Below are 21,998 nucleotides of genomic sequence, written 5' to 3' on the forward strand. Positions count from 1 at the left end.
TAGGGACTTGGCTTGGCAAGATGTTTTGGGAAAATCTGAAAGTAGTATTTCTTGGCTGTTGTTTCTAATCAGTCTCTAAATAGTCAAAAGCAAAAGTGCTTTTATAACTGCATTCTGTGTTAGTTTCTCTACAACAGGTTTCACTCGCAAGCTTAAAATAATGTGTATATGGGGGAATCTTTTTTAATTTGAAAAAAATAAATATTTTTTTGTTTAGAGTTTTCCTCTTCTTGTTAAGATTAGTGCAAGTATTTACTAGTAAAACATTTGAGCGTCAGTGTGGAATATATCCAGAGCATTTCCAAACTTGACATGTATCATTAGCTAAGATTATTCAACTGGGCTGATTAGCTTTGTTTGTGACTTGGTCTTGTTCAATTCATACAGACTATTTTTTAGTCGGTATGAATTATTTGGAATGTTTTATGTATCAACTAATTGCTTCTGGAGACAAAATTAGGTTGACCAACCTATAATCCTGTGATATTCAGATGGGAATGCTACATTTGCTGCTCCCCTATTGTTACGAGTCCCTGGTGGTATTTTGCATGTCGTAGTGACAAGCGTCGTGCAGCTGTATTTCTGTGAATATTCATAACTTTAAAATATTTTTCTTTTTTTTTTTCTTTTGACTTGTGCTCTACCCCCTCATTTATTCTATTAACTATCCCGTTATTATCAACACTTTTTAGTGATGTAAAAAGTATTAAATGTTTTGACTTTGCTATCACTTATAGTGATTTCTTTCCGATGCCAAATAAGAGATCTCTACTGTGTTGAAGTGCTAATTTGTAAAATTAGAACTTTTTTCTTATGGCTTTTTTTGTCTACTGATAATTGTAACTCACTTTATGCCTAAGCCTTTTTGGTGTTAATCCTACAAGTCTGTGCAGTTCCTTTTTTTTAAAAAATCGCTCCTTATTTATTCTTTTTTCTGTTTTGGAGGTTTTTAGGGTTCCTAAAGATGCCTTTAGGAATGTGCTGCTGTAAAATCTCTTTATTCCCATCTGCGTTATGGTAGTTTTCTTTTGATCTGAGCCTACCTAACATCTTTTCAGTAAAAAACAAGCTCGCCTGTACTCCTTACTCAGTGTTTTTAAGTTTTTCTCATTTCTTTATTGGACACTAGTATTTTTCCAGTGGAGTTTGAGTGATTAATCAATCTACAGTAGGCTTTTAAGGATTTAACTTCCTCATGAGTGCTTTACAAGTAGCCCAAGGAGACATAAGGCTCTGTAGTCTATAGCATATAAATTGTAGTGGAGGCAAAACAATTTCTTCTCAGCTCTATGAGTTGGTTGGAATCTGCACTACTTCAGAGTGATGTTTGCTTGGAAGTTTTCATTTCTTTCTTCTCTCCTCCCCCATGTTGTTTTTTTATTGCTCACTTTTAGCTGAATGTAGCCATCACCATTATAGGTTCAGTTTGTTCCTTCATATCAGGCAGGGTAAAATCTGAGATGTTCAAAATACCATTGAATTTATTTCATGGTCTGAAATAAAATCCTTGATAATTGTAAGAACATCTAGTACTTATTTCCTGCCTTGTCCAAGCATAAAAGCCATATCCATCTGTGGTTTCTGATGAGGATATCTTTATCTACCTTGTTCTTTTGTATTTTCATCAGAAAATGTTGTTTAGTTCTTCTGGAGCTACAAGTTGAGTATATGCACTCAGTGTGCCAGGCCTTTTCTTAATCTGATCATCGTTTGAATGAGTTGAGCCATCCCCTCCAGTTTTACGACGACCTCTAAATCCTTTCTCTCATTAGTTTCACTAGATCAAATGAGCATTGCTTTTCTTTTCGTTGTCTGTCTGCAGACACTCAAATATAACCCTGATATTCCAGCTTTGAATGGTGCTTGTAGTTTTGTTTCCTGTTACCACCAAGATTAGTGTTTTAATCTCACTTTTGTGCTTGCTTGAACCTCAAATGAGGTTCAGATCTTCACGAAGAGAATTTGTTTTTGTACAGCGTTCTTTTGCTGTTTCCCTCATAGGCATGCTCTTATCCCTGAGGAATCACCCTCACCCTTCCCTCTTCGGTCACTTTTTTAAAATGGAACTTTATTTGGTCTTACCCCTGGGTTTTCTTGTGGAACTGGGGTATGGGTATTCAGTGAATTAGGTGCAACTGCCAAACATTTATTGATTTGACTTTGACAATAGTGCTGCAAAAATGAAAGAAAATGTAGAGCCTCGTTCACTTCCTTGCTGCCCTTCCTGGTGCTTGTTAGCTTCCTTCTCTGGCTGGACCTGACTAATGTCTGTTGGGCCAGGCAGCGATATTGTTGGAGCTGTGAGAAGGCGGTCATCCATCCCACCACTACTTTGGGTTGGGTTGCTCAGCACAAGTGCTCTTGTGCAGATTGCTGCTGCTAGGTAAGATTGGCAGAAATATGGGTGCGTGTAGATGAGGAGTACAATTCTAGTTTGTGAGTCATTGGGAAATAAATCAGTGTTTAGAGTCAGAAAGCAGCAGCTTTCTCATCCGCTTAGATTTTTTTTTTTCATGCTTTTGATTATAACTGAATAAAATCAGTTCATCTCAGTCATCACATATATGAAGGGATGTGACCCTCACAAACAAGTCGATATTTGAGGTTCCCATATGGACTAAAGGATTAAATTCACTGAACCTCTGTAAAGAGACTTCATAACGAACTGCTAAGCATTTCAAAAAGAGCCCCATAGTATATATAAACAAACAACGTTTGTGAAAACAAACCAAGTTTATAACAAGCTACAATACCAAGTCTCATCTCTTTAAATGAAGACAATTTTTATTTTGTATAATATGTTCATCTACTTTTTTCTGTAGGCTTTTTTTTTGTCATTGGTTACCTTTTTGTCCCAGATTCAGAGCATCACTGATGGTTCAATCAGAAGAAAAAGCTACTCTAGTCCACAGTCCATTGGCCATGATGCACAGACACTGCTGAGTAATGATTATAGAGAGGAGAAGGTAGCTGGACGTAGTGCTGGCTAGATACATTTTCCCATTGCAACACTTGAAGTACCACTATTGCAAACTGAACTACAAATTAATAACTTTCATTCATTCATTGTTATGGAACAGTTCTTCATAAATTTTAATTTTACTGTTTTTCTAAATTCATTATCTTACCCTATATTTTTGCTCTAGATGATGCTTCTGCGACATGAACTGCATCCTATTTTTCTCACTTATTTTCCATAGAAGAAGCAGTTGGGTTTCTGAGAGCACCTGTTTTTCTTAAAAGCCAGAAGCAAAGATATTACTTTGCCTTTTATCTCTTAAAAAGTCTTAATAGTGTGTGTTTTGTAAATAAGCATATTTCATGCTTTCACAGAGCATTGCCTTCCTTTATAGCTCCTATCCTGAAGTACTGAAGCTTCTCGGAGGCAGTATAGATATACTGGGGCTTTTTAGGGAGATTTCTATGCTTATTGGCAAGCCGCTATTAACCCATAAATGTCATTACTACTTTCTGCATGGTGAGTTTGAAAGGAGATGGATTATGTAATCAATGGTTTTAGTGTGCACTTGAAGTGGTGCTCATATCTAAAGATGTGTAGCCTAGTTTGTAGACATGCTGTATATCTTTGTGTTTCCCTTTCTTTGTGAAGGATGAGAAGAACATGTTATGTTCTATGTAATTAATTTAGTATCATAATAGCACTAACAAAAATGCGCTTTTGTTGTCTTTGCATTTTGATAAATGTGTGCTGTAGGTCCAGAATTTGTCTTGGCCTCATTCTCTTTCTAAAAATGGCGAACTTTCTTCTGTTGAAGCATAGTTGTACTGAACTCATCTTCCAGTTGTTAGTTTGAAATTTTAGTTCATTGGATACTAGTGTATGGTGCATACAGTATCTACATGTATTTGTTAGCTTTTTCCATTCTCATGATAAACTGTATTCACAGTAACTTCTGAGTCATAGTCTTGACTTGTGATTTAATCTTCTGGGGAGATATGAAGATGGTCAAACAAATCAATATTTATGTGAACCTCGGTATTGAACTCTAGGATTTGGGAATCCTCAAGGACAGGGACTAGGGAAATAACTTAGAAAAAATACAGCTCTTAGACATTTAAAAACAGCTGCAGTTACAGTTTGTGAACCACTAGGGGAATCACTGTCCAGAGATAGGACGTTATTTTCTTATCTGCTCTGATTTTATTCATGCTTTTGGTTGTGACCTGAATGAAATTGATTCTTCTGCATCATCACATATATGGAGGGCCATGACCATCACTAAAGTGACTAATGGAGGTTCCCCAATGGAACAGGAGCTTCAACTCATGATGTGACAAGTCTCTGAAGAGACTTCATAACTGCTGAAGATCTTAACCAAACAAAAAACCAAAGCCACCCCCCCAAAAAAACCCTCAGAAGACCCCAAAACGCAAAAACAATCCTCTCCCATACCAACTCACTTCTGATTTTAAGAGAGTCTAAGGCACTGTATTTCTGTTGCTTTTGATGGAAATACAGAAGCCTATGGACAAAGTATTATGAGGCAAAGTAAGTAAGTAAATAACACGTTAAATATTTCTTCCTTCTTTCCTCGAGAGGAGCAAGGGGAGTGGCAAACGGAGAATACAGAAATACATATGTGTGTGGGAACAACAGTATTGTGTTCTTAAAGTTGTGATTTCTCTTGGAAGAGAAGGCCCCTTCGTGGTTAGATTGATTGGCTTTTGTTATGTAATACACACTTGTATGCATAAATAATATAATGGAAAGTGGCTAGGCTTCAACTTGGCCAGTCCAACATCATGTTACTGATGAGAGTCACGCTGGCAGTTCACAGAATCACAGAATCAATCAGGTCGGAAGAGCCCTCTGGGATCATCGAGTCCAACCGTTGCCCTGACACCACCCTGTCAACTAGACCATGGCACTAAGTGCCATGTCCAGTCTTTTCTTAAACACCTCCAGAGATGGTGACTCCACCACCTCCCTGGGCAGCCCCTTCCAATGTCTAATAACCCTTTCTGAGAAGGGTTTAGCTAAAGGCATGTGAAATGGACAATGTTTACGACAGTATCTGAGAAAATAACAGTGTAGCTGATGAAGAATGAGTCCACTGGCTTTCAAGAGTTTCAGTGGCAAAACCCCCTGGTATTAATAAGTACCCTCAGGCTGGATTCAACCTCACTTTAGTTAATGACAAAAATAATGTCCCACCCTAGATGTAATCCTGCAAGTATAAACAAATAACTACATTTTTACAAGCAGTTTCATTTAATGCTGAAGTCAAAACACTCTGGTATTTGTTCACAAAACAAGGTGCGGTTTTCTTTATCTTTTTTTGTTCCACTGCAGTGAAATTCCTTTTCAAAATTTTAATAATGTTTAATGTATAAATAGTCTTTTTGGCTGAATCTTGGGGTGGTTCTTTGTTTTGTGGCCAGGCTCAGCTGATCCATGATAGAAACACTGCCTCACACTCAGCTCCAGTGGTCAAAGAAAGTGCGGCTACTCCTGTGCCGGAAAAAGTGCAAATGACCTGGACTAAAGAAAAATCTGTAGCTGAAAAGCATAAAACCAAAGATTCAAATGTGTCTGGCTTTAAAGATATTTTCAACATGAAGCCGTAAGTATACATGTGGTGTATGGAGTTTTGCATTTGATTGTTTGTATTTTAGTGTGGGGGGTTTTGTTTGGGTTTTGTTGTTGTTGTTCTGGGTTTTGTTTTTTAAGAGTTCTGCTTTATTTAAAGTTAAGCACAAACATGATCTTTCCATGCACTTCACTTAAATGCCATCCTTATGAAACTAGCATGGACTTGAGTGGAACAAGAATGACTGTAAAGAGTCATTCACAAGAATGTTGTGAATGAAGCCTAAATATGACAGACTTCAGACTGTAAACTCAACTTCTGGATTGTACCAGAAAGCATATATGTTAAAATGCATAACGATAACTTCTGTTTTTCTCTCTTCCTCTGGGTAACAAATTACTGTATGTCATTTCCCTGTCGCATTTATTGTGTTTTGTTGGGATGGAGGGGGTGCCTAAGAAGCATATAGACTCTTTCAAGACATTTAGCTTATGTTTTAGGTTTTTTTTGGGTGGAGGTTTTTGGTTTGGGGTTTTTTTTTTTGAAACAGACACTCGGCCCTCATTAAATTAAATTGTAAATTAAAGCAATATAAAATTTGTGCTTATATGTATGTCTTGTTATTTTAAGTATTTCCTGTTGAAATAGTCCTTAATGTCTTTTTCTTGAATAGAAGGCACTTAAGAGCTACTGCCTGTCTCAAGCCTGGTATAGTAGACACAAAAGCAATGACAGAAAGACATCAGCTTGTTTGCTTCCTCATGTTGTGATTCAAGCACATGCATGCATCCCCTCTGAGTTCTGGAAGGACGCAGTTACAAGCATGGCCTAGACTATTTTCTGCAGATGCCCAGAGCAAAACTGTGGATGTCAAGGGAAATTTTAATATCTAAAGGAAACATACCTTAAATCTAGGACTTGTAGACAATAGAGTTAGAAGGTACACTTAGAATCAGCACCTTAAAATCCTAAGCTGTTTTGTGGATTTTGTCTGAGCTCTTTAGAACAAGTTTGCCTTCTGCAAATTCCAAACATCATCTTGCTCATGCTCTAAAGCACTGTTTTTGTTCTGGGCTGCATTATACTCTAATTCTTAGGGATTTTTTTTTTTGTTAATAACTTGGAAATATTTCTTATTACTTTAGAATCATGCAAGACGCAGACTTTGGGTATTGTTTTAAAACTACTGTATGTGGTTGGGGCTGGAAATTACAGTTCAAACTTGGTGTGCCTGTACAATATATTAATGCTGTTGAATTAAAAATGTGCTTGATGGCATAATTTTTTTTCTGTGCATTTGCTTCCCTTCCATGTAGAGAATGGGGAAATCTGTAAGTCTAAATTTCTTTTCACTTAAGCAACGTAGGCTGTGTTCCCTGGTTCTTGTGGTCTTGTACATTGTATGTGTGTTTCCTAAATCACAATTTGCAGTGCGTGTATTCTTTTGTACCTTGTTTTATATACTGTGATTTAGCATTTATCACTGAAAAATATTCTTCATCATGAATTGTTAATGTGTTCCTCTGAATATTATCAACTTTCCATTCAAGGTAAGTCACAGAACATCATTTTAGTTTCTGTAGGAAATGTACATTCTGTAACAATGTACAACTTGCCAGTGCTGCTCTGCACCAGTATAATATTTAGTTTCCTAATTAACTACATTAAAAAGGGAATATATTTTTGTTCTGGAAAAATAGCCCCCATTGTGTTATAACTGCTTGGACAATAACAATGAATTTGTTCACAAAGGGAACTTTGACATTTCATCAAATGCCAGTTCTTGCCTCCCTTCTACCGACCTGTGCATGTGTGGAAATAACATAAGTTCAGATATATACTGGGTATAACAGCTTACAAAAATGGGGCACTACTTCTCTATTTGTTCTTGGGTGCAACTGACTTGTGACTGCTCTGCTTTTTTTTTTCAGAGCTCAGTGTTGTCTTTGTGTGTTTAACAAATTGAGCTTCTTAGGAAAACTTAGCTTACTTTATGTGCCATGTATGATTTCAGTTCTACCAGTGCTTGAAGGCTAAATGAAGTTAGTCAGCCTCAGTTCACATTGTACACAATGTACCTTTAGTCAATTTAAGTCATTATTTCAGTGCTGAATTCTTAGGACGGATGGCCACTGTGACAGAAAGTCCCCAGGGAGGGACTGATAAACTCAGTTTTGGAAATGTCATTGTTTTGGGGAAAAATGCAGAGGTGGGAGGGAAGAGAATCAATTGAAATCATAGAATTGTTTTATTTGGAAAGGGCATTTAAGACCATCAAGTCCAAGTGTTAACCTTACACTACCAAGTCCACCACTAAACCATAACCCTAAACACCACATCTACTTGTCTTTTAAATAGCTCCAGGGGTGGTGACTCAACCACTTTCCTGGGCAGCCTGTTCCAATGTTTGAAAACACTTTCAGTGAAGAAATTTTTCCTGATATCCAATCTAAACCTCCCCTAGTGCAACTTGAGGCAGTTTCCTTTCATCCTGTCATTTGTTACCTGGGAGAAGAGACTAACACCTGCCTCACTGCAACCTCCTTTCAGGTAGTTGTAGAGAGTGATAAGGTCTCCCCTCAGCCTCCTTTTCTCCAGACTAAACCACCCCAGTTCCCTCAGCTGCTCCTCATGAGACTTGTGCTCTAGACCCTTCACCAGCTTCCTTGACCTTCTTTGGACTTGTTCCAGCACCTCAATGTCTTTCTTGAAGTGCGGGGCCCAAAACTGAACACAGGATTCAAGGTGCGGCATCAACAGTGCCCAGTACAGGAGGACGATCACTTCCCTAGTCCTGCTGGCCACACTGTTTCTGGTACAAGCCAGGATGCTGTTGGACCTCTTGGCCACCTGGGCGCACTGCTGACTCATATTCAGGTGTCCATCAATCAACACTCCCAGGTCCTTTTCTGCCAGGCAGCTTTCCAGACACTCTTCCCCAAGCCTGAGGGCCTTACCAGGGTGGGAAGCTTCCTCTTCATGTCTTTAACCTGGGCCCCAGGGAGGCAGCAGACTTCCCTGTGAAGTGGGTCTGGTCTGCATATCGGACCTTCTGTTCCCTTCAGGATGGAGTCTCCCATGACAGTGACCTGTATATTGATGGGGCTGGTCTCCACTGGCCACTAAACTAAAGGCCAAATGCCTTTTTTTTTTTCCCCCCTCTAATTGCCTCTGCAAAATCAAGGAAGAAAAAACAACATGAGACATGCTACTTTTAATAGTATCTTATTAATAACTTTTTCGTTCATAGTAAAAAAAAAAAGGGACTTAGTAGAACACAAGTATGTATGCTCTTGGCATTCTCCATCTTTCTTGGTCCCTTATCTTTGAATGAACCTGTATCTGGCTGCTATTCTTGACTCCATGCTTATTTATATAATCTGAGGGTGGCCTCATGTTGCTAGAACCTGTGTTCCCAAGGTTCCCTTTGGCATGACTCACTTCACTTGTAACGAATCTATTTCTGGGCAACGGATCTTTTGGATAAATGGGCTTAGACAGAGTCTGCATATTTCTGTTGCGCTGTAGCATATGACTCCTTTCCAGTCTTGGCTCGTTTTACACAGATGGCAGTTTCTCAGGAACTATAAGGAAACTCTTCTGTTGTTTTGTTCTGAAGAGCAACTAAATCATCCAAGGTGGATCCTAAAATAAGGAAAACTCTGAAGTCCTGGCAGTTTCTTCCTCTTGTGCACAGATTTACAACAATTATATTTGTGGGTGCAACAAGTAAAGCTTGTTAAGATAGTTAATGTTGATAATGTAAGGGGAGAGGCTCAATTTCAGTTCATTGCTTACAGCCTTACTGTTATGATATGAGAAAATAGTAATTTTTTAATAAATTCTGTGCTGTTTCTGAATTTTCTTCACCAGGCTTATAGTAATCTTGTAATGCTTCCAAAGTAGCATGAGGGAAATCTTGTACTGTACAACATAAATACTGTAATCTTTCTGTTGCATTCCTGTTATTCCGTTGTTTGGAATTTCTTGTACAAATCCAGTTACTTCTTTATATAATTCAATGAACTGGATTCTCAGTGATATTGACTAAACTTAATTTCTGTTGAAGTTAAGCTTTTGCTTCATCTTTGTGAAAGATAAGTGACATTGGAAGATTTGTGCATTTTGGAAATCTGCTTCAACTTGCCTAAATTTCAGAGTTAAATGTTCTTTTCAAAGGAAAAAAACATCTTTTAAACCTGGGTATTGCATTTTCTCAAATTCATTTTGAATGTGTACAAATACTGGTGTCCATGAAAACAGCTTATTCTATGTGCATAGAGATTAAATTTATAAATTCACATATCTAACACGTAATTCAAATACGTAAGTATTGTGACAATACTTAACAATGGTTTTTTTGCATACTAGGAATCAGTCAAATGTGAGAAGAATGCACACCGCTGTGAAGCTCAATGGAGTAGTGCTTAATAAATCACAGCATGCTCAGCTAGTTCTCCTGAATATGCCTGGACCTCCTAAAAACAGAAAAGGAGATGAAAACTGTATCCTCTACTATATTGCTTCCATATTTCTTGAAATTGGGAGTCTGATTTTTGTGCTTGTGCCATTGTCTGCTTGGTGAGATAACCATTAGTAACCATGGTAAGCGTAAGTTTGCATTTAAGAAAATGACTTTTGATGCCACAGAGTTTTAAGAAATGTTGAAGGTGGTGGGTTTTTTTATTGGATTGATATAAAGCATTCCTCAATTTTGAATTTATTTTAAAATCTCTGTTTTTGTCTTTTCTAGTTCTGCCCTAGTCACCTACAGAAATTTATCCTAAACTAGGCCTCACTTCCACTTGAGCAAGCAGGTGGATTATCTAATGGGACAGTAAAGGGTGACACAGGAGAACTCCTTGATGAAATTGTTGAAGTTGATTTTTGCATTATATGTCAGACTTTTTGAGATATTAGTGGCTATTTTGTTTCTTTTCTGAATAAATTCCTTGACTTAATGATATTTCAGACATGGAGTTTTTGGAAGTTCTGACAGAAGGCCTGGGTAGAGTCCTCCTGGTCCGAGGCAGTGGACGTGAAGTGATCACCATTTATTCCTAACCTGTTTGCATATTTTGTTCAACCCCCCCTGCCCAAAATGAGAAAATAAAGTAATCTGCCATAATTTGAGCAGCTTCATTAAGGATTCTAATGCATTGAAAATTACCTGCAAGCTGAATCTTTTGATGTGTTGTGTTTTTTCTTTTAAAACCTTATATTTAAATTATATTTTAAGAAGATAGATGTATGTAGAAAATATTTCTGTAGTGAATTAATAAATGGTGGATGGGTTAGGATATTTATATGTAGCATATTCTGACACTTGTTAAACTGTGGTAAAACACAAGAAATGGTAATGCAATGGTATTTTTAAACAGATAGAAAAGTAAGCAACTTTTGATGCTTTTAATCTTTGTTCTGAAAGGAAAAGGTTTCAGAAAGACTTGGCTTACTCCTTTACCAAAATGCCGTTATGTTGCTTCTGTTGGGATTAGTCCTGTTTCAGGAAACTTCATTCATTCATAAATGTCTACAACCACTCAAATTTGTGTATTATGTGCATAAAGTGTTTCCCTGAAGTTCATGATTTGCCACTCTTATTTAAAATAACATTTCTCTATTTAAAATACTTAGGTATCTGAAGCCTCCAGGTGACAGTAATAGTAAATTCACAAGTTGTGTGGGTTTTTTTCATGAGCTACTAGCAGTTATAATGTATTGCACAATTATACCAGTGAAACCTAAGAACATCCAACTCATAGGAAGGCTATGATGCACCAACTCCACCTGGTTGCAAATATAACTGTAACAATTGATAAACCACAGCGAGCTGCTTAATGAAGTGCAGCCTCTTGTTTTCAAATGTGTATCTTTTTGAAAATGTTGTATGTGCTGCTGTTTAAAATAAAATCTGCTTTTCTGAACTGAACAAGCTCTTAAGTGATTTTTCATTTGAAATTGTTGGACAATTTAGTTTAGATGCTCAATAGAAACTTTTTGCTTCTGACATTCTGCCCCTTTTTGGACATTCTATTTCGTTTTGTAAATGTTGTTTAAGACCTAAAGTCATAAGTGCTGCCATGGTATGGTTTACAGCCAGCAACAGTTTTCAGGGCTGGCACGTTTCTTGTAGAAGCAATCTGCAGACGTTCACAGTTTTGAACTGGGCTCTCATCTCTTTTTTTTTTTGTTAGAAAGTATGAGACACTATGCTTCAGAGGCATAGAATCCTATGTGAGCAAGCAAAAAGGAGAGCAAGGCATGTGCAACTAAGCTCTGGGATGCAGATCCTTCTACTGAGCAAGAAGGAATGGGTGGAATAGAGGCGTGTGATGTCCCGATTCCCCTCCAGACATTTGAAGTGGCAGAAACAGCAGCCTCGCTGACACACATGAACTTGCATTCTGCATAGTCTTTTATAAGTGGTTTCCTGCCTGGGGAAGGCGGGGAGGAGGCAAAGTTGGCAGCACAGTGACTTCAGAAAAAAAAAAACAAAACCAGCAGTGGCTTGAAGAGAAAAGCAAAAGGCCTATTCTTGCACTTTGGTTAAAAAATGAGGGCTGTGAAAGACACCTGGGAGGAACTTCAGACACAGAGGAACTGGGAGAAAGAATATGAATGCCTCACTGGCTGAAGGAAGGAGAACTGACTGTGTTGTCTAGAGCTGAAAGTAGAAATTGTGCATAGGAGATGTTGTCTGCTCTTGGCAGTGCTGGTGGCAATAATTATTTGCTTGTTGGATGCAACTTCAGCTGCACAGGATTTTCAAATGAGTTAGTCCCCAGTGGGAAGGATGAAAAGATGATGGTAGAGGGGTATAGAACTCAAATGTTGTTTAAATGGACAGACCTGTGACTGCTAAAACCTTTTTTTGTCATCTCAAATTTGGCATGTGGTTTGCAGAAATGCTAAAACCAGGGGAAGCGGTAAGGTTAACTATGCCAAGGTCAGAGGAGAAGCTTCAGGACATAGAGGCTTCTAGGACACAGAGTCAGCAAGATAAACTGTCTGAACAGACAACACATGGCAGAAGCAGGCCTTAGAGGACACCAAACTAGAAAGTGTCCTCGATCTGACTACAATACACACCCTTGCAGACCGCGTGAGACTTAGGAAGACTGTTTCTCCGAAAGGCAGCAGTCTGTCACTCTTCCAACAGTCTCAGCCCAGCTGGGTTTTCTATCTAATAGAAGACCATGCTCACCTTAGAAGCCCTCCATAGTTTCCATCACACTATGGAAGCTGTTCAAAGGGCAGATGTGTGTATTTTTTCTCTCCCTTCTTAGTGTTTATTGGTATTTGTTTACAAGCATTTGAAACTGAGGGGTAGCTGCCACTTCAGAAATCTCAGAAAAGGCATCATTGAGCATAAATATTACTAGAATATTAGTGAGACAGTGTTGTCAACTGGTCCACTTTTTGTCCTGCATTGTATTATTTTGTTGCCTAAGATAGCTCAGCCTTTGAAAATATGTTTAAATTTTAGCTTTCATAAAAGCAACAAAAGGAATAGATCCTCTTTCTTTACTGAACTTTGTGTTTGATGATAATTCTCAAAAATCAGGACTTCTTACAATATAAAACTGTAAGTAACAGAATGGAGATAAAACATAAAATGAAGTTAAATTTACTTCAAAAATCTTACAGCATTTTGAGTTCTGTTCCATGATTTTAAATAGCCATAGCTGGCACTATCAACTGCATAGCTCCAGCTTGATATAAACCAGAATGACAGGGAACACAAGGCAGGATTAAATCAGTAACTGGCTGCACTTGCAAAGTATGAGGTAACTTTATATGCTTAGGTAGCTGTAGCATTGGTCCTTCTTCTCTAATAGCGCAATGCCAAGTCCCACACGCATGAAAAAAGGAAGGAAGAGCAGGCCCAAGACATAGCCAGCACTGCTGGGGCAGAAGAGATGCAGGAATCCTGAGAGATGGCACACATCCTTGTTGCATTAAGCCAGGGCAACAGCAAAATGCTACAGCTTGGCTTTTGTTTAAAACTAATAATAACAACCACACTGAAGAAAGAAACTCAAGAGACAAAGGTAGGATATCTGAGAGCTGAGGACAGGATTTCCACAAAGGAGCACCTTTCACCACAGCGAAGGTAATTGCATGCAGCTGGTCTGAAGTTCTTCAGAACTTGGAACAAGTTTGCTCTCAAGTTGGAAATTGTGTGATTTAAAACAGAAAAAAAACACCTGATTCCATTCCAAAATCCCTCCTCGCCCAAAATACATTTTCTCCTAACAAGTTCTGAGGTAAATACAGTTTTGTGTCAGTAACGTACTGTTGTCATACACTAGCAATGTTTTCACAGAATCACAGAATGTTAGGGATTGGAAGGGACCTCGAAAGATCATCTAGTTTTATTACAGTTCAGCCTTTTGGATGCAATACTATTCAAAATACTGATATACCTGTTATGCATTTTAGCTAATACTATATTTCATGCAATATAATTTTAACATGCAACTGTAAACAATATAACTTTTGCTTCAATCCTATCAAAATGCATGCTAAAATATCACAAAACTTTTAAAATGTCTGTGTGCTTCTGCAGACTAGTCGGCTTCCCAGGAACAGGATCCAGATCCTTTCTGTACATAGATCCATGTGCTCCAACTGTTTGTCAGTCGCTCACAGCTATTCTGCATGAAGTGATGCATGCACAGCACTTCTGTAATGCAATGCACTCCATACTCCAGGCTCAAAGGGAACATTTGAAATAGAATCACAGAATCAACCAGGTTGGAAGAGACCTCTGGGATCATCGAGTCCAACCGTTGAATAGACATAGTGCTGATCCTCACTGGGCCCTAAAACTAAAGCTATGGCCTCTACATACTCCTCCTGGCCCAGGGAGTCATAAATAGACAGCATATATGTGTAAGACTGAAAACAGAAGACAGGCAGGAGTTTGTGCGAAGCAGAAGAAGAAGGAAATAAAATAAAGGAGTGGACCAGGACTGGCTTTAGGCAAGAAGAAAGCAGAGAGAGCTGTGTAGGCAGCAGTCTTCATAAGGCATCTAACTATTCTGAAATAAGAGCTGATCTAGGAACAAGCTGTCTATTTTGTGTGTACTGAAACAGGCAGGGACTGGCTGTTGTAGCACAACGTGCTTCCCAAATGGCCAACTTTCACCTGCAGGTGCAACCTGTTAGCTGGCCCTGCTGCCAGGGTGGAGGAATCACTACACATAGGTTTGCAGCTACTGTACATGGAACATCCTCTCCCAGCAGCAGGCAGTGCCACTACTCATCCCAAAGGAGTAGATCCTTGGCCTAGCAAAATTCATACCACTTATTTCTGGCTGAGAAGTCATGGGTCAAGTCTAGGATGGAAAGAATAGCAAGGTCAGAGGGAGGGAAAGGTAAAGAGTAGAAGCGAGGACAAGGGAGCATGTACAAATCTGTCCAAATATAAGCAAGACCATATGGAACCCAATTCTGGAGTTGTTCTAAATCACAGATGCTTGGCTCAACAACTTAGATTACTTCTATTTTTTTTTTAGCGCTCTGTAAACATAAAGAGGTCACATCTATTCACTTTCAATTTTACCATACCTTTAATCAATAAAACATGTTAGAAGGAAGAACATAAGCTAAGAAGACATCAAAAAAAATAATTTAAATGCATGCTGTGGAACCTGTAAGCTCTGCTTAGTACTCAGTCCATTAATTTTTTTTTTTTTTGTAAACTAGGTTAGTAGCTGCTTGTGTATTCTTATTGTGGGTAAACAGAAAACTTCACAAACCAGCACTGCCTAAATGAAGAAAGTTTCTTCCTTACCCCCAGATGATAAGATCCAGTATTTTTTCAGGTAAGCTGCCTTTGTTATCTTAATAGTGACCTTTACTACTACAATGATACCTCAACTCCGGCTCCCAACATTCACTTTCACTGCTGTTTAATCAAGTTTTCATGAACTGTTAAAGCATATTTAATGGCAGAGTGCTAGGCATTAACCTGAGCACCTTCCTTTTTTTTCCGGATCACCTAGAAGCTAACCGAGTCTCTAGTTCTATATCAGAGCAATTTGGGCTTTGGTAGAGTTGACAGAGGCTGTCAGCAGAGGTCTTAAATTGGCTGACAATAGGTAACATTTGCTAACATCTTTCTCTTTGGTCTGTCCACAGTATTACAGGTGAGAAGCTGAGTAGACTATGACACTTGCCTACTAGCTAGGGATTCCTCCCCTATTATCACAGAATCACAGAATCAACCAGGTTGGAAGAGACCTCTGGGATCATCGAGTCCAACCATTGCCCTGACACCACCCTGTCACCTAGACCATGGCACTAAGTGCCATGTCCAGTCTTTTCTTAAACACAGCCAGAGATGGTGACTCCACCACCTCCCTGGGCAGCCCATTCCAATGTCTAATAACCCTTTCTGAGAAGAAATTCTTCCTAATGTCCAACCTGAACCTCCCCTGGCGAAGCTTGAGGCTGTGTCCTCTTGTCCTATCGCTAGTTGCCTGGGAGAAGAGGCCAACTCCCACTTCACTACAACGTCCCTTCAGGTAGTTGTAGACTGCAATAAGGTCACCTCTGAGCCTCCTCTTCTCCAGGCTAAACAACCCCAGCTTCCTCAGCCGTTCCTCGTAGGTCAGACGCTCCAGACCCTTCACCAGCTTAGTCGCCCTCCTCTGGACTTGCTCCAACACCTCAACATCATTATAGTACTCTCCCCAGATTTGTTTTGTGGCCCTGCACCTGTTGGCAACCAACCTGCACCAACCAACAGGCATCAACACCCTGTTGGCCACTTTACCCACGTTCCAACACAGTGTGTATGGGAGAGTCTGGGATTCTGTTTACTCTGCCACATAAATTTCTCGCACTGGAGCTTGCAAAATAAACGTTATTCTTCCAAGTACTTGAAAGTAGCAGGGTACATTCTATCAGCCAAGAAGCTGATTCAACAAAAGGAGCAGCTTGAGACACTCACATCACAAGCATGGCTGTGCAGCACTGTCCTGGCACACCTTTGTAAAATACACTCTGCAAGAGCTTCAGCAGAGTCCTCATAGGCTGCTTTATATTGCTGGGGGAAGTGGGGGAAAAATCTCCTGCAGTCAGCCAACCGTTTGGTTTGCTGCCTCCTCAGTATGGAACTTTACTCCTCACCAGCACAATGTATTAGAAAAACTCTGTAATTCCCCATGGAAAAGGAGGTTTAGCATGCTTGCCTCTGCAGAAGAAAGAGAGGCACAGGAACATGGAGGCTGTCCTACATCCCCCACTACAGGGAATGTACTGGATAAAACACAGACTGGTGAATTCGGAAGGGCAAGGGCAAACCCAAAAATTGGTGAGGATAGGCGTACAATCTTTGGGACATCCTGCTGGACTTGGGAAAGGACTTTCCTGTCTTTTCTGTAGGGCTACAAGCCTCACTGCCAAATCCAGAGGAAACTGTATAAGAAATCAGCCAAGCTTAGACACCTATTGTTTTACTGAGAAAGAAAGTGCTTTTGTGTAAAATAACAAGCTACTAAGGGTCCTCTCCTCTTTTGAGAAGAAGTAGTGCTTATGTAAGTGGTATGCAATAGATACAGCATAGTGAAAATACCTCAGGTGATCAGAGACTGTTCAAACAGAAGTAAATTCAGCTGAGAAATTAAAGAAAACTCAACACTGATCAATGGAGGTGCTGTTCTAGAAAAGACTAAATTAATTTCTTATTTGACACAGCATCTCATCACCACTATGTTACACCTTTAACTCATTTTGTAAGAGAAGTAGTGAACTTTTCTAAAATCTCTTTGAAGGACTTGATCAAGTAAGCTCCCAGTTCATTGTTCGTCTCCTGAAGAGCTGCGTCATAACTGCCGAAGAGTGGAGTTGAAGCCTTCGTATCCTCCCTATTTGCTTGGAGTAAAATGAGGTTAAGCTCCTTTGCTACACTTTCATATTTTTGGTGATCAAATCTGCAGAGACTGGCATCATCAATTGGGTAGGTGATGCCAACAGGGTAGCAGTCCCTTGGAACTGGGAACTCCACATTTTTCAGCATTGGCAACTCACAGAGAAATGTGAAAAGGTGTTTAAGTGCTTGGGATGACAGTGGGTTTCCAAGAAACTTAAACTCCTGTAGTTTATGACAAGGGCTTAAGCCTAAAACCAACATGTTAACATGAGTGTCTTGGATGTTACAGTCCTCCAAGGTAAGACTCCTGAGCACTGAAGAGGAATGGCTGAGAAGCTTAGTGAATGTTGATGGGTAAAGGTCAAGTATATTGTGACCACTCAGATCCAGGGCTTCTAAGTGATTAGCATGGAAGCTATTGGCTAAATAGGCCATATCAGCATGGTTCAAAGAGCAGTTAGAAACATCCAGCATCTTCAGTGGAGTTTTTAGTGGGCTGCAGAATCAAAAAGAAAAAAGTTTGATGGCATAAAATGTTGAAAAGCTGCATTTACAAAATTTCATACATCTAGCCACATTATGAATGCAGCCATCTGCCACATTTGTTATTTTCTCTAACCTCTTTTGAGAAACAGAAGCATGCGCCAACAATGACAAGTATCTTTTCCTCCTGAAATCAGTTCTGTGAATTAGCTCCTGCTTTACATGGCTCCAACTGTGTTGTTTTAATGGGGGTTAATTTGGCAACATTCTATGTGTCTATTTTGTAACCAGTTATATGTTGTCAGGTGTCCATTACCTGCTGAATTAATAGCAGAGCATTACTACCATAAAAGCATCGGTGGCTGATTCTTATAGAAAGCTATTTATGATTCCAGAGATTTAGATCATTTCTATTAAGGAAGGATTCATTCCAAGATGAAAGCTGATCAGTATTCAAACAAGACATCTGCTTTTGTTTCTAGTTTTGCTTCTACTGTGTGTTTTTAAATGCTCAAGGGCTTTACACGTTGTATTGTTCTGGAGTTGCAAAGAGACCTTCTGATGAAGAAGAAGGTTGGAAGAAGTGTACCTGAGATTATGTGCAAATATTCTAGTTGAATATAAAATAGTTCTAACAGATGAAAATCCAGAGATCCCTTTCATATGTACTAAATCTTAGTGAGAATTCTGCCACAGACCTCAGCTGGATCAAGGTTAGAAGCTTGTAATTTATTTCTATCAGTATAAGCAGTGTGCCATTCACAACTTTTAAAAATGAAATTACTTCTTTGTACAGGAGGAATTTTAGTCCAAGGTGATTTGTCTCAATGAAACTTGTCTGCCTTTTATTTTAGATGCTCTGAAAAGCATATAGTTAACTTATTTTCTGTTCAGATATGAACATTGTTCACTAACAGCTCGTTATCTTTTTGAGAATTGCCAATTTTTCCCAGGAATTCATCATGAATGTTCATATATTAGCTTAATTTGCACTACAGAAAAGCATCAGATCTCTCTTGCCTTGAGATCGACAAGACAAAAAACAACTGAAATCAAAGTCTACCATCCCCTGCCCGTCTAAAAATGCAGTATCTGTGGAATCTTAATATATTTACTGCCTGGGTTTTAGAGAATGAAAATTCACTAGAGATGCTGAAAAATACTTGGAATATGACTCAGGTCAGCCCAAGCTGATTGAGCCCAAGCTCAAGAATGTGGCAAATCAAAAATGTCTGGCTGTACCCCTCTCTTACATGGTAGCCGAAAGTATATTCTCATCATACTCATCAGATGGGCTCTGGGAGACTAATAAGAACAGTCAGTTCTTCTACATGCATTAGATACACATTGGCTTCCAATTCTCCCCAACAAATACTCTTTACTAGCTTCCTGCTGCCCCTTCTCAAACACCCCCTGAGATATACTAACTTCCCTTATTCTCAGAGATTCTCAGCTTGCTGATGGCACAAAGGGCTGTTCTTTACAGTTTGAAAGCAAGATGACCAAAATTACCTGAGCAGTTTCTGTATTCTTCCTGTGAGTATAGAAAATGATACACTCAGCTCGGTCAGCTGTGTCATTTCACCCAACTTTTCTCCAATGTTAGTAAGCATCCGTTCATCTGTAGCTGTGAACCTCCGCACATTAAATGTTCGTGCTGGCAAGGTCAAGGACATCAATAGAGGGAAGTGGATACTGTTGAAGAGCATTTCCAAGTGTTCCATTTCTAAGCGAACATTGTGAACTATTTCCAGTTTGCGCAACAAAGAGGGATCAGCGAGCTTTATGATATAGAAGAATTTCTGCAAAGCCAGGTTGTCAGATCTGAATGCCACACAGCAGATCTTCAGTGGACAACAGCATTTCTTCAACAGGGCCTGCGCTACCAGGTCATAGTTCCGCTCTGTAACAAACAAGTCAATTAGCACATCAATACTGATTTCAAAGGTACCTGAATTGCACTGCGCTTGTTTCAGGTAAACCAGCAGTTCTAAACAAAGTTTAGAGAGCAGCTGTGTCCTGGCCCACCTGCCCATTGTCTTTTTACACTCACAAGACTGAACTTCAACGTCTTTTATACCCGTCAGGTCAACCACTTTCAGCCTTTTCACACAGGGACGATGATTCAGCACGTAGTCTCTCAGCCCTGTCAGACAGCTTTCCAAGCACACTGAGCAGGTTCTGTGGCTCAGGTCTTCCTGGTAGTCCATAGTAGTTCCCAAAAGTTTTCCCATGTTAAAGTCAACAAGTGGCCAGTTCTTTACCAAGTCATGAATCACTTCCCCTTGCTCCAGTAAATAGCTGGCTTTAAAAAGAAGAGGAAAAAGATTATGGGCAACACTGCCGAGACTCTTCCTGGCAAACTCCGAATTTGACACGAATGCTTCAGCGCTAATGAATCGGAGAGACTTCATTGTTGCTCTGGACTCCTTGCAGACATGGAGAGTGACTTCTGTGTTTAACTAAAGAGCCCAGTTGCTTGTCACCTATTTTTATCTGCAGCTGCTGTCTGCTAACAGAAGCCTTGCTGGGAAGGCAGACTGAACAGTCACATGCTGATCCTCTGCTTTCTATTTTGGAGCTGTACTGTGATTCTGCAGCAATTAACTGTGAGATTGACAGTCAGAAAGCATTTATTCATTTAAATTCTCATATTTATAACAAAGCTAAAGCTAAGTACAGACCACTGCCCAGCAGGAACAGTAAGATCAGAGCAGTACACATACATGAGAATATTTCTGTATCTTTCCTATGCCATACGAAAAGGCACTCAGGGTTCCAACTTAAACCCATAACATGATCCATATCCCACTTTCTTCCATGAAAGATGATATGCTGGGGATTCACAAGCTGACTCCAATGGGGAAGATGTCTTGGAGTTAGCATAAGGCTTCTCCTAAAAACTATAGCCATAAGGGAAGACTGAGGTGTTACAGTCATTGAATTACACAATGTCCCTCCATTTTGCCCTTCCTATCAGCAAGGAATAGTTAAATACAGTTGCTCCAGTGAAAAAGACAAAAGACTCTAGAACAGCTTAAAGCCTTGGTGACCAGGACACTTGCCTGTAATAGACTGAGGGTTAAGTACAAGACAAGCTGACCAAGACAGAGCACAGAGTTAAAACTTTCTCATAACTTCCCAGGCAAACATCCTATTGTTGTTGCTTTGAGAAACAGATGGTTTTTTCTTTCCTGTTATTTGGGAAATCATGGTTTCCTTGTGACACACAATGGGAAAACATTTGAAATCTACGATCTTTTCAGGCCAGGAGAAAAACCTCTCTCATCCAGCTGTCACAATAGCGGAAACGATGTTTCTTCCTTTCAACCTGGCACTTGCTTGCCAGGGGAAGCAACGTTGGATACCTCCCTTACCGTGTCCTCATGTCTTTTGCTGGGCAGTCTGTGGGACAGATAATGAGCATATCTTGAAGTTACTGAGTTACTCGGAACGTTTATATTTGGTGTGGGGTGGTTTTTTTTTTTGGAGGGGGAGGGCGGCATGCCTTACATTTGAGTTGTGGGGCTTTTTGCTGTACAATTGGGATTTCAGTATATCTACTGGAAGTCGGCCTCTTCTCCCGGGCAACTAACGATAGGACAAGAGGACACAGCCTCAAGCTTCGCCAGGGGAGGTTCAGGTTGGACATTAGGAAGAATTTCTTTTCAGAAAGGGTTATTAGGCATTGGAATGGGCTGCCCAGGGAGGTGGTGGAGTCACCATCTCTGGATGTGTTTAAGACTGGACATGGCACTTAGTGCCCTGGTCTAGTTGCCATGGTGGTGTCAGGGCAACGGTTGGACTCGATGATTCCAGAGGTCTCTTCCAACCTGGTTGATTCTGTGTGATACTGGGTTATCCTCTACTAGCTATTGATGGAAAATTGGGTGCAAGACAATCCTGTAAACATCTTTCTTTTTTCTTCTGTCGTTTAGAAAAAAACCCTAAATAGTTTCTAAGTGCCTACACTCCCAGCTCACATCCTCCAACCCTTCTGTTCCCCAGGCCATTCTCTTGTTCACCTTTAACCCTCTGCAGATGACCTCTACCTCTTCTGTTTTGCACCTCCCATTTCT

General features: G+C 39.7%; 2 protein-coding genes across 4 annotated transcripts in view; one reads left to right on the forward strand and one right to left on the reverse strand.

The window, feature by feature from the left end:
* The window catches only part of SLC12A7 (solute carrier family 12 member 7), a 74,913-nt gene extending 63,426 nt beyond the window's left edge, over positions 1 to 11,487 (forward strand). For 2 of the 3 annotated variants that reach the window (XM_068396913.1, XM_068396915.1), the window contains exons 22-24: positions 5,404 to 5,585; positions 9,924 to 10,057; positions 10,525 to 11,487. In XM_068396913.1, the coding sequence (XP_068253014.1) occupies positions 5,404 to 5,585; positions 9,924 to 10,057; positions 10,525 to 10,616 (408 nt within the window). In that variant the 3' untranslated portion in view covers positions 10,617 to 11,487. Of the gene's footprint in view, positions 1 to 2,858; positions 2,967 to 5,403; positions 5,586 to 9,923; positions 10,058 to 10,524 lie in introns of all 3 variants that reach the window. The other variant, XM_068396916.1, reaches the window with a different exon arrangement.
* Positions 11,488 to 13,893: 2,406 nt separating this feature from the next.
* On the reverse strand, positions 13,894 to 20,377 carry LRRC14B (leucine rich repeat containing 14B). Its single transcript, XM_068397101.1, has 2 exons — positions 19,432 to 20,377; positions 13,894 to 17,932 (listed from the first exon to the last, which is right to left on the reverse strand). The coding sequence occupies exons 1-2, from the start codon at positions 20,331 to 20,333 to the stop codon at positions 17,293 to 17,295; spliced, it is 1,542 nt and encodes a 513-aa protein (XP_068253202.1). The 5' UTR covers positions 20,334 to 20,377; the 3' UTR covers positions 13,894 to 17,292.
* Positions 20,378 to 21,998: the final 1,621 nt, after the last annotated feature.

Source organism: Nyctibius grandis, chromosome 3, assembly GCF_013368605.1.
Source record: "Nyctibius grandis isolate bNycGra1 chromosome 3, bNycGra1.pri, whole genome shotgun sequence".
In the NCBI taxonomy this organism is placed as follows: domain Eukaryota; kingdom Metazoa; phylum Chordata; class Aves; order Nyctibiiformes; family Nyctibiidae; genus Nyctibius; species Nyctibius grandis.

Bases quoted from the DNA above. Each gene is read 5' to 3' on its own strand.
- LRRC14B (XM_068397101.1), bottom strand. From the start codon at position 20,333: ATGAAGTCTCTCCGATTCATTAGCGCTGAAGCATTCGTGTCAAATTCG. The intron at 17,933-19,431 runs GTAATTTTGGTC...TTGATTCTGCAG, and splicing joins AGAATACAGAAACTGCTCAG to CCCACTAAAAACTCCACTGA.